Source organism: Sander lucioperca, chromosome 22 (genome assembly GCF_008315115.2).
Source record: "Sander lucioperca isolate FBNREF2018 chromosome 22, SLUC_FBN_1.2, whole genome shotgun sequence".
NCBI classification, from domain to species: domain Eukaryota; kingdom Metazoa; phylum Chordata; class Actinopteri; order Perciformes; family Percidae; genus Sander; species Sander lucioperca.
The window spans coordinates 10,652,055-10,665,009 of NC_050194.1; the positions used below are offsets into that span (position 1 = coordinate 10,652,055).

Here is a 12,955-nt window from a genome sequence, read left to right on the forward strand (position 1 = left end):
TTTTCGTCTTAAATCTTGATCTATAAAGTGGATTTTTTTTAATAACTGACACTTTCATAAGATAGTGCTCGAAGATAAGACGTGTGACATTAATAGAGGTCAGCCAGTAATCTGGAGTAGGGAGTTTTGTGGTTTTGTCAATAATTTTGTAGGTGATATGTCTCATGAAACTATTTGAGAGTATGGGAGCCAAAAATGATTTTGCAATGGCTGTTCTGGTTTTCATTGATCCAGGTAGTTTTCTCTCTCTTCTTTCTTGCATTGGCAAGTCATTGTTAACATAAGTTGCTGTCATGCACACAAATGAAAGTGTGTGTATATGGCAACAACGCTTGACATTTTTTTCTTTTTCATAATGCTTGTTTCAATAGCTTTGGAAATAATGAAGTCGGGTTGAAAGATGGTCATTATTTATCTTGGCATGTCTTCTGCCCACATGCTTTACTAATGGGTTTAAATTCATAATTCTCTCCTTTATAGAATCCTCTTTCCATAGAGTGAACCCACTGGCGAAAGACTGCGGAAGCCTTTCACTTAACGTCATGTATAATATAAGAGGTAATTTGACGTATAATGTGACATTCTCATTCTCTTTCTCGCTCTCTGTTCCCTAAGTAATGATGATCTGCTAAAAGATGTTTGTCTCAGGCTTATTGCACTGTCCTGTTAGTTTCATTAGTGTTTTTTTTTTTGTGTGACAGGGGCTTTATCCTGAGAGTGGAGAGTGGATGACACACTGGTTCTCCGGCTTTCCAAAAACCACTCATGTGCCCATTAGATTTGTGTTTTTTCAGTGCACAGCTGCGGCTGCTGATGCCCTTATGATGAAGCCTGATCAGCCCTGCATTATTTCTCATATAGAAAGAAGTGTACTTTCTTTGAGGCTGAGTCTGAATCATCAACAATACCCTGAATATCTATTCATGCGTCTAAAGCTCCCATGCACATTCACTGTTTCAACCCATATGCACTCCTGGGGTCTGCAGAAAAAGAGGACATGATAAACAATTGTTTAAAAGACTGTTTAGCAGACACTCTTCCAACTTTTGACTATGGTTGTTATTGGAAATTGTATAATGTAAGTGTTGTCCCTGAGCTGTTTTTAATTAGCTGGAGTTTAAAATTGGACTGGCAGATAACTTTTGTCTTTGTCACCTGGTAAGCAGAAAATAGGTGTGATGTCAGAGTAAAACATTTTGCGTTTAACCGAGGGAGGCCAAGTCTGTCACTGATGATGGTAATTGGTTTGCAAGGCTTTGAAAAGCAACCAAACCCTGTGTACAGCGAACTGAAGGTGTTGATGGTCAATCACTGCTGCCAGATCCTGCTTCTTTCTTTCTTTCTTTCTTTCTTTCTTTCTTTCTTTCTTTCTTTCTTTCTCTGCTGTAAAATTCTCAATTGTGTAGTTGTCGTGTGTACAATCCAAATCCAAATTATAGAATTTGTGATCACAACAAAAATATTTGACAGCAAACTTTTTCTAATTAATATGTTCAAAGTGTTGCATTGTCAGATTTGATACCATATATCCAGATACCGTATCAGCTAAATCAGCCATATCCTGAAAGGGTTTCATATTGTTCTGTTTTTTGTTCTGCGTTTTCAAATCTACCAAAACTAACAGTGGTGGAAAGTAACAGTGGTAGAAAGTACATTTACTCAAGTACTGTACTTGAGTGCAATTTTGTTGTACTTACTTGAGTATTCCTATTTCGTGCTATAGCCTACTTCTACTCATCTACATTTCAGAGGGAAGTTTATTTGCCAGATATAATTACTTTCAAGTGAATATTTTACATGAAAAAACACATTCTAAGCTTATAAAATATAATACATTGTTTAGGATTAAACAAGTGGTTCCAATCATTTCCCCCTCTAATATTCTCAGATGGGTTTAAGTGTTTAAGGCCCAAAGAGGTGAGATTATCCAAGTATTTCACATAAACAACTTTTTTTCTTCTTTCCTGCCTCATTAATCATCTCGCAATGCCCCAGGTTTATTTCATGAGCTTTTGGACAGGGGCCAACTCCTACATTGTACATCTACTCCTACAGAGTAGTCACAATGTAGGACACTGATTGGCTGACAAGCACAGCTCTCTTAAAGGTTCCATATTATGCTCATTTTCAGATACATACTTGTATTTTGGGTTTTTACTAGAACATGTTTACATGCATTAATTACAACACATTATTTTTCTCATACTGTCTGTCTGCATTCACCCTGTGTCTGAATTTCTCCATTTTAGTGCCTGTCTCTTTAAGCCCCCCTCCCAAAAAAGCCCAGTCTGCTCTGATTGGTCAGCATTTCCCGATCTTCTGCATGTGCGCTCTCTGTGTCTCTGCACTGTTATTGCAGCCGGGGAAATGACTGTAATGGCACTGCAATAGCCTATTTATAGTACTGTGACATCACAATTGATGTGGAAGTCCTGACGGCTCGTTTTGAAGACACAGTTTCTGAATACGGGCTGTGTGCTTTTCTCTTCTACTTTCACAGTATTTCTATAGCACCTGAATCTGCTTTATAATCAATAAAAACATGGAACTCACTTAAAATATGGGACATCCTAAGTTAAGTGAGGAGAACCTACTGAATAAGGCTTTCTATTTCACATGGTACAAACTGGTCGAACCTGGCAGATTTATGAAATATTTTATTGAGATGAGTCAGTCATGACAGACATGACAGACTGGTTACTTAGTAACACACAACTTGTTACGTACTCTCTTGAATAACAGTGTTTTTATTGATGTCTTGATCTGATCGTTATTTACAGCAAATTAGAATTGCTACAGCTGAGTTGCCTTGCTGTTTTGAAACACCACAATTGAACAATGTGTACTTAGTGAATAAAACCAAACAGTTTCTACTGCCATTCAAGATTCACTGATTAACTGTGCACAGTCACTTGTGATTTGGAGCATAGTTGGACGCCATGTTCAAAGCACAGTGGTATTTCTTCCAGTCCGCACACCAGGCTTTATTGACATTTCACAACCCAGGCAGGCAACTAATTGTTTACCACCACATCCTGTTTTTTTCACTGCTTCCTTTATTGAGGTGACTCACCTGCATTTATAATAATTTGTCATGTTTTTGACGGTTTGGAAAACTCTGGCATTAAGTGCCCTTGAGGCCTCTGAATCTCTCCCCTCTTTGCCATTTCCATTTTTTTTATGTTTTCCCTTTACATATAAATTATTTAGATTTCTTTGTCATCTCAAACCAAACAAGTTGCATGCATCATTGAATAAAATAAAATGTGTCCCATACAAAAAGTTGGCAGTAGGCAAATTGAGAGGTGATTTAATGTTGAATATATGAATAGCAACCTTTCTGGCCAGAACTCAATGTTGCTTTCTGGCCAGTAATAAATGAATTAGGGAACCAGAGAACATCAGAATAAATATTGGGACATGAAATTACACTGGGATGCAGCAAAGATAAATCACACCTTTCCCATCCTTGTGGCAACCCTTAATCAACTGTTGTGCGATAACTAACTACCCAGAGTCTTCATTGCTTAATTATCTTTCCAAATAAATCAACAAATGTTTGACCCAGCTGCTCGGTGACGTCAACCTACTACAACCAATCCAGAAGCTTCTACAGATACTTTTTTTTTTTGGTAATCCTCTTTCCTCAGAGGAGCTGTCCGATCAGCACCACACTGTTTGCGACAGAAATAGTTCCTTTTACACAAGCCACATTAACCGGGCTTACAGTGGCCGAGTCACCCTTGATCGGATTTTCTGCTCAGAATTTTCTTCATTTTGCTGGTCAGGCATGGCGCTACTTTGTAGAAATAGTTGTTCGTGTTGTTTTTTGAGTAGACCTGTTTAAGGTTCACTTTTACGCACTAAACTTACGAGTGGATTTCGTTAGAGAGTGGTAAGGGTTTAGTGTTTGGTTTTTCACTTAACAGTAAACGCCGCCAGTATGCTTTCACTCTTGTACGGATTGTTATGTTTTTGTGAACTGGGCTTCGGTCAACTAGCGAGCGGCCAGGCGGACGATGGAAAGCGATACATCTGCCGGGCAATACCCCTCAGCGGCGATGCCAGTTGCCCTGTGACATTGTTACCCGAGCTAAACGCCGGGAGCCAGGAAGAGGAGCTCAGAAACACTGTCATGCAGCTACGGGAGACAATTTTACAGCAGAAAGAAACGATTTCCAAACAGATAGGCACCATCAACGAACTAACCACCAAGCTGTCGCTCTGCGCCTCAGCCACGGATGATAGGATTAACGAAAAGGGGGGTTCCTGGGGCAAAGGAAAGCAAAATACAATGGGGGACGTTCCCAGAGATCCAAATGACACCATCGACAGTCTTGGAAAAACCATGCAAGGACTCAAGGACCGGTTGGAGAACTTGGAGGTAGGTCAGAACCAAATGCGCAAAGAGTACCCTCTGTGCCATATGCGTAAAAGCACAGTTTAAATCTTGGAGCGGATTTATAGGATTACCACACCTTATGGATTCACTGCTTAGCAGTAGACTGACACTTCTGAAAATCATTAGAGTACGTATCAAACAGGTATCTGTGAGAAAGAGATTTAATTGTCTAATTGGCCACCATTAAACTTCCTATTACGCAGGGCCGATTAGGTGATGTGTGTTTACTGTGATTGTCCGCTTATTTAAAGTGCTCTAAAATGAATGAACAATGTCTTCCTCCTAGTGTAAAAATGGCAAAGTGTTAGTGACTCTGACCTCTCATGCATTATAATCAGGCCTACATTAAAAGGCACGTACTGGGGATCGTTTATTGCCACAGTTCATTTAACATAATAGTCAAAATAAGCTCATCAGATAAAAGGATTGGGAAACTGACCGAAACTTTAGACAATCCTGAAACTACATCTGCTGATCATCTCTCTGCACTTCCTGCTCATGTTGTCCTGTCCATCCTTCTTTAGCAACAGCAGCTGCGAGCCAACATATCCGGCGCCTCGTTCCCCAGCGAGCTCCGCGACCTGCTGCAGCGTCGGCTCGGGCAGCTGGAGAAGCAGCTCCTGAAGAAAGTCACCAACCTGGAGCAGGAGAAGAGCATGCTGTCCAATGCCACAGCCGCCTACAGGCTGAAGACAGAGAGCACGCTGAACGCCCTGGTGGACAGGATCAGTGAGCTGGAGAAAGGTAAAGGAAAACACTGGTTGTCATTCAGCAACTGTCATCATAAAGTCCAGGTAAAATATTGTTTTTAAATTATCATGTAGGTATTGGAGCAGGGAGATGGGCTGCACGATATGAGGAAAATATCTAATTGTGATTCATTTTTGACTGATATGATTAAGATATTGGAGGGAATTATAATTTGTGTATCATTGTTCTCTTTTTCATTAAAAATGATTAAAAAGTAAAAGAAATTAAAATGATTATAGTGTGATTTATGCGAGGATCTGTACCAAACAAAGATTTTTTTCTTCAGTCTGTAGATACAATTTGTAGGCTGGTACGTCTCTGCAGCACCACAATACTTCATTCAGAATGGTTTGACACATATTTTGCCTTTAACAAATATTGCCCCACCTGCAATTTGGATACTGCACTATAGTCCATATTGCAATTTCGATATAGTTGCGATTAATTGTGCAGCCCTAGTAGAGAGGATGAGTGAATTGGAAAATGGTACATGGTGCTGCACAGAACTAAAATGTGTACAAGACTATATAAAGCACGCAACCTATTGTACATCTACTACACTAATGGAGAGGAGGCAGAGGAAGGCATTCAGGGGAATAAAAAGAGTTGAGAGGGTCTGATGATTCAGTGACACAGACTGTTACGGCACTCTGTGTATTGAACATAAAGGGAGGTGATGCTGTTGTTTCCCCGCTTTCATTCCAAGGCAGCGATTAACACGTTTAAGAAAACACCACATGGGACACCTCTCACCTGTCCCGCCCTGTCCCTTTCTCTTTTCTCTCTCTTTGTCTCATTACAGGAGGAGGAGACTTCAAGTCCCCAGAGCAGTTTAAGCTGTCCCTCCCCCAGCGGACCAACTACCTGTATGGCCGCATCACCAAGAGCCTACCAGAAATGTATGCTTTCACACTCTGCATGTGGATCAAGTCCAGCGCCAGTCCTGGCATTGGGACACCCTTCTCTTATGGTGTACCAGGGCAAGCCAATGAGATTGTGCTGATCGAATGGGGCAATAACCCAATAGAGCTGCTCATCAATGACAAGGCAAGAAGTATCTGGTTTTCTGAATCTAAACTTTAATGGTTATATAAAAGAATGTTAAGTTCAACATCATCTCTTCCTACAACTTGCACAGTTTTCATTCAGCAGCCGCACTATATATGGGATTTTATGTAAGCAAACCACAACTAAGAACATTGTATTTTGAACCATAGGTCGCCCAGTTGCCTTTGGAGGTACGTGATGGAAGGTGGCACCACATCTGCATCTCCTGGACCACACGGGACGGCCAATGGGACGCTTACCAAGACGGAGGGAAGCTGGGAACTGGCGACAACCTGGCGGCCTGGCACCCCATCAAACCCGGGGGGGTCATTATCCTGGGGCAGGAGCAGGTAAGGAAATGCAGTCGGATCTCGTGTGTTTGACCCATGCCTGTTTCTGAAGATTTTGTCATCACTCTAGCTCTCCTTTGTTACGATCAAAGAAAGCAGCCACTTACCTTGAATTACATCACCAATGGCCTTCATTTTTTACACAGAACAGAACACTAACAATGTAGCATCAACTATCTTGTGCAGCATTTTCATTCATCATCACAAGCAAAACACTTCCAAGTCCAGTGTCAAGTAGTTCTGCAAAGCAGTGTTATTTATGGAGCACCAAGTGCAGATGGAAACAAGAAAATTAACTCTGAAGCAGCGGATGGTGGCATGTCATCATGACAAAACAATAAGCAAGATGACAGTAAAAATGTCAGTGCCCACAGAAGCTGAGGTCTCCCTCTGGACCAATCAGTGCATTATTAAAACATGTTAGAATGAGATGCATCTGTCTGTTAAGTTCTGTGGGAATCGGAACAGTATTGGAAGGCTGTTCTTGTTGGGGGATATTTTCTAGCTTCAAGGTTGCCAACGAAGTGGGAAAAGCAGCATATACAGCAAAATTCATTTTGATGTAATTTCCTTTAAATGATAAATTGGGTTTTAGCCACAGTACCGGCTCCAGGATGTGGTTGTGCAATAGACTACCGACTCTGTACTACATTTAACAATTATTTATTAAACACTAAATATTAAATTTAAATAATAATATATAATGAATACATTATATCTATCTATATCTATATCTATGTGGCTATCTGCCTCATGGCGAGTTTATGTTTGTACCACAATAGTTCTGTTTTTCAGTCTTCATTTTGGTGAAGGTACAGTTACTTTCTTCTGCTCCTCTGCTGTCTGCATGTTAGAGCTTTGCGGGGGCGTGCCGAGACACACACACACACACACACACACACACACACACACACACACACACAAACACTGGCGCACACACCAGACGCCAGCCACCATGTCACTTCTGTTTACTGATAGCTATCGTTTACCTCAGGCTAATTAATTAGCTAGTAAGTGACGATTTTTGGCAGCCAGCCTTCCAAAAGAAAACTCAATGAAATTAAATAACCGATCATTAACCGTTCACCGACAAGCAGTTAACGGAGTCTCAGTTCACCGTCGGGGAGGCTCTGACACACTTTCCGCACTGCTGTAGGCTTGTACCGGTTAATTTTCTGTGCATTGTCGGACACATGCAGCCACTTTTTTGATGATGTAGTTCAGGCGGCAGGCGCGTCTTGCTTAGGCGGCCGCCTTAACTGCAAAGTGCTGCGGGAAACCCTGCTGTAGACTCTTAGAGTTAGCACAGTAAAAGAAATTGGAAAGTGACAAAGTTGCTCTGACGATGTTATGAATGGCCACTTTCACTTGGAAGTTCAATTGTACGTAATACACACTGCGTACTGCATCCTACATATTATATGCATTAAGAGTGTGTACTGTACTATTCAGTTCTGTGTCGGATCTGATCACAGTTCAGATGGACCATTGTGTGTAATACAGTTTGACATTTGGACAATTAAACAAGCATTGTAGTGGTCTCTTTAGTCTTCTTAATCAAAGCCTAATTCAAATCATATCACTAGCCAATCAGAGATTTACACATAGTTTAGATGCTTCAACATTTGCACTATTGAACAGAAGAAGTAATAAAACACTTGTTAAACCCGAAAGTCCACCCATAGTCCCACTGACTAACTCCTCCACCTCAGAAAGTTAATTCACTTTGATTATGTTGTTGTTAATGCTTTTTAATTTCCCATCCTGCTGTTTATGGCCCTTACAGGACGTAGTGGGCGGGCGATTTGATGCCGGACAGGCCTTCGTGGGCGAGCTGAGTCAGGTGAACATTTGGGACCGTATTCTGAAGCCGGTTGAAATCCAGTCCATGGCTAACTGCAGTTCTTACATCCCTGGGAATGTGATCTCTTGGCTAGCAACCAACGTTGAAGTTTTTGGAAGGGGAGCGTTCAAGCGACCCTTGGAGATGTGTCACGAACGACTGCCCAATGCTTAAAACTCATCTGTCTGCCTCTCTCTAGATTAGTGACTTTTTCCATCCATTCAACATTTTTTTTTTAATTCTCTGCTCATACTGTGAGGCAGTTTATGGACTTAAAGGAGACATATCATGCTCATTTTCATGTTCATACTTGTATTTTAGGATTCTACTAGAACATGTTTACATGCTTTAATGTTGTACATTGATTAATTTAGTTTGATCTGCTCTGTATGGAGAGATATTTGAGATTTGTGACCGAGGTGAGAGGTATTGTGGAAGCTGAACACCATCATTGACTGGTGGCTGTTCATTTCAAGTGTCAATCGGAGAGCTATGTTCTTTATTTACCACGACTAAGGTACTTTAATCCTTCAATACACCCACCACCATGGTAAAGGGTCCCCACAGGTACCGATGCTGAGACATCCTATACATCCTCATCCCCACACAGTCTCCCACACACCCCTCCCTCAACACTCAGTAATGAAAATCCTCTCAGCACAGACACACGCATGTACTGCTACTATGACAACGTCCAGACTAGCTGCCGTTGACATGTGAGTTGGTATTGCGTGCTGTGTGGGAGTAAGGAAAGATTAAAGGTCATGCTAATGTTATGTCTGTTCCTTAACTTGGGAATGGGCTTAGAGCCAACATCAATCACACCTCTGATCCTGACATGTTCAGTCATTGTTAAGGGGACTATCACTGGAAAGGTACAATTTGGCATTTTATCTGTTACGTGTACTAGCTGGTAGTTGAAGTATGTGTGCAATAGACTACTGTTGATTTAGTTTTCCAGCTTTCGTATGAGTTAAAACTTAACCTTGTTGGGAAGCTTCATTCTTGGCATACATAACCAATACCAGTGATACTAGTGAGTCTATCACAGTGCTTTTTTTCCTTGCCTTTTTCCATTTGAACAAAACCTGTTGTTGAATCATGTTGGAAATAATATTCATAGCTTCAATGTTGTGACATATTTTTACCCGTGGTTTGTAACATTGTTGCAGTGGATTATCTAATCAAGCATTCAACAGAAAATACAACAGATTAGTCTGGTTAATACTGTCTGTACACTAATCATTTGTATGTGTCGTGTAATTTTTTTTTATTATTTAGTGTCTGTGTTCAGAAAAACTAATTTTTGTTTTTGTTAAAAATCTGTTGTAAGCACATGTATTAGGCGTTGTCCATCTTGTCTTGTGGCCTTCTTATGGAGACTTAAGTGCCACATAATGTTTTCTAAGTGTTAAAAAGCATTGCCAATAAATGAAAATGTGGAAAATAAGGAAAATACTGCTGCAGAATGAATTCACAAATGTCTGTTTGATTTTATCTGTCAGCCATTACTTTGCGAGTTCACTCCAAATTAATATACTTCCTGTATCACACTGTATCCACATTGTGTTAATCTGTGATAGTCTTTGTTTTGGCAGATCTACACCAGTGTAAAATCACCTTGCCTCTTTATAGCTGTGTCGGTCAAGCTAGAAAGGTAACACATGAGTGACATGAGTTAATTACACAGGCTGAGCAGGATCTTTTGGCTCAGATGAGCCCTAGACAAGGACAGGTGTCCTGGGTGGCATTAGCAACACTTAACAGATGAGAAAGGCCGAAAGGTCAGGGGTGGCGTCACATATACACTCCCTCAGACAGAGCAGCTCTTTCCAAGCCCACACTGCTCTAAAACGATACATGTATTTTGACGGCCATAAGACACACGCTTAAATAAAAGCAGACTAATTCAATTCAATTCAATTCAATTTTATTTCAAGTGCAATATCACCATAAGACATGGTCTCAAAACACTGTACAACAGGGAATTCAGTAAAAGTTAGGATTAAAAATACAAAAAATACATTCAAATCATTGCGGCTATATATGTACATAAAAGTGAAATAAAAAGTGGTACAAGGGTAAAAACAAAAGATAGAGGAAGTCATAATGATGGTCCATAATGTTTGGAAAAAAGAAATGTTTTGATTTAAAAGTGGTGATAGAGCTGGCTTCTCTGACATACAACGGAAGGTTATTCCAGAGGTATGGTGCTCGATAAGAAAAGGCACGGTGGCCTGCCGATATCTTTTTGATCCTAGGAATTTCTAAAAGGTTGGTACCCAGGGAGCGAAGTGGTCGTGCGGGGGTATAGGGGTTAATCAGTTCGGCTAGGTATGAGTGTGCAAGGCCATTCAGCGATTTGTAGGATAAAAGGAGGATTTTTAAATCTGCTCTTGCCTGTATGGGTAGCCAGTGGAGTGAGGTTAATACAGGAGTTATGGCTTCATATCTCCTGGTCCTTGTCAGTACCCTGGCTGCTGCATTTTGGACGAAGCTGCAGGCTTCTAAGTGAACATGAGCACCTTCTGACTGGAATAACTTACCAGTAAATATTTGCTCCATTTCATCTTTCAGACTGTTTAAACATGCCTTGGCAACTCACTTTTATACAAACTGTACATGTAGACTTTAACACTCTCCAATTTTATCTCATTCCTCACTCTTCTCTTTATTGAACTACTTAATCTCACTGACATTGTACAGTAACGCTTGGCTATATTTTGAATGATCATTATTCCCTGTTATGTATTATGTTGTAATTGTACGCTCTGTGTGTTATTTTTTGTTTGTTTTTGTCTATTTTGAGTTTGTTGTTGTTTGGCTATTTGTTTCTGTTCTGTTCTGTTTTGTTTATCATGTTTGTATGTGTGCAATGTTTTTTGTTGTATTTTGTTCAGGACCCCCCTTGAAAACGAGATTGGGACATCTCAAGGGGTTATCCTAATAAAAGAATTTCAAACATGCAGGGAGGCCGGAAAACAGGGCAATGCAGTAGAAGACACAAAGGCATGAATTAGAGTTTCTGCATCGCGCTTTGTTAAAATCGATCTAATCTTTGCAATTTTGCTCAGATGGTAGAAAGCAGTTTTTGTAACAGACTTAATGTGGTCTCGGAAGTTTAGCTGAGAGTCGAAAATAAAACCAAGGTTTTTAACAGTTTTGCTCCCAGTGATGTCGCAACCATCTATGCGCACTATAAGTTCTTCTGAGTTCTTGCACTTGCGAGGCCTTACTACCAGGAGCTCTGTTTTATCAGTATTTAACAGTAAGAAGTTTCTGCACATCCATCTCCTAATTTCGGATAGGCAGTCCTCTAGTTTGTTCAGTTGGTTCTAATGAAATTCTAAGGTTTACCAGCTCTTCAAACGCAAGATGAGCTACTAAACCAGAGAAAAACTGAACAATTAATAAGATAAAATGTTTCTATATGACTGTCAAATGCACCTCTTTGATAGGTGATATAAAATAAGGCAAAAACATTGTGACATTGGCCTGAAATATAAAAAAAAAAACAGTTCTGCTGGACGGTAGGAACTGTCTTTTGTACTTGCAGCCTTCACACTATGATCTTCAGTGAAGTCGTCTATTAATTTGTATTATCCGCAGAGGGTTGTTTTTCAGGTGCCTTGTCTAGGGACGCAATATATTGAATTTTCATGTCATAGTGTAAGGCACTTCTTTGTACCTCTCTTCACAACACGATATTTTCGGATGACACAGGATGAAAGGGGGGAAAAAAGCAATTACATAACAGTCTTCATCCGGCTATGGAGAGCTGAAATCCATCAATAATGGTCATGGAGATGCAAAAGAAGACGTCCAAGGCTAGTCTGTATCCGTTTATACTTTATTAGCCTGTGTTTTTTGTCTGATTTTAGAAGCCGAGATAAGTGGATACAAACAAGGTTGGTTGGTTGTTGTTGGTTTATTTGTTCAGGCCGCCATTGTAAATAAGAACCTGTTTTTTATGCCTTGACTGTAAAAAATAAAGCTGAAAAAAAGGACAGTGTGAAATATATCAAAGTAATGATCTGTCAAAAATGATGAAAAACATTCGTACATTCTAGCATCTAGCTGCCCCTGCAAATGCTGCTTTTATTATTGTGGTTATGTTTTTGTATTTTAGGTACCACATTTCTAATCAGAGAGCCCCCAGATGTTATTCTAACCACATTGTTGAGAAAGCTGATAAATCAACATCTGGTCACTGTTTTTCTGGGGTGTGTTGGAGAGGGCTGGAAAGACCATTTATATATGAGGTTGTGTCGTTTTAAGCCAAACAACAACCCAGAAAAACAAGCTGACACATCAGAAACTTTACAAATCTTCTAGTAAATCTGTATCTACTTGGATTTGTCGCAGTTTTGTGTCTGATTTAGATTTTAACAACTACCCACCAGTGATAGGAGATGTAGCATACATTTGAATGTACACTTTCACATGTGACACAGCTTCAGTAGATGTGTGTGAATGTAAAAGAGTTAAAACCCAGGTTCGGTAAATGTTCTTTTTCTAAAAACTGTGGAAGGCTGCAGACTTTACCACAGCGGTGTTTTAGCT

General features: G+C 40.1%; 1 protein-coding gene across 1 annotated transcript; it reads left to right on the forward strand.

The window, feature by feature from the left end:
• Positions 1–3,645: 3,645 nt before the first annotated feature.
• On the forward strand, positions 3,646–9,848 carry nptx2b (neuronal pentraxin IIb). Its single transcript, XM_031291226.2, has 5 exons — positions 3,646–4,384; positions 4,927–5,146; positions 5,955–6,199; positions 6,370–6,549; positions 8,336–9,848. The coding sequence occupies exons 1-5, from the start codon at positions 3,944–3,946 to the stop codon at positions 8,564–8,566; spliced, it is 1,317 nt and encodes a 438-aa protein (XP_031147086.1). The 5' UTR covers positions 3,646–3,943; the 3' UTR covers positions 8,567–9,848.
• Positions 9,849–12,955: the final 3,107 nt, after the last annotated feature.

What these genes read in the sequence shown, in the direction of transcription:
- nptx2b (XM_031291226.2), top strand. Translation starts at nt 3,944, where the DNA reads ATGCTTTCACTCTTGTACGGATTGTTATGTTTTTGTGAACTGGGCTTC. An exon ending in AGCTGCTCATCAATGACAAG is followed by an intron (nt 6,200 to 6,369) that starts GCAAGAAGTATC and finishes TTTGAACCATAG; the next exon opens with GTCGCCCAGTTGCCTTTGGA. An exon ending in TTATCCTGGGGCAGGAGCAG is followed by an intron (nt 6,550 to 8,335) that starts GTAAGGAAATGC and finishes TGGCCCTTACAG; the next exon opens with GACGTAGTGGGCGGGCGATT.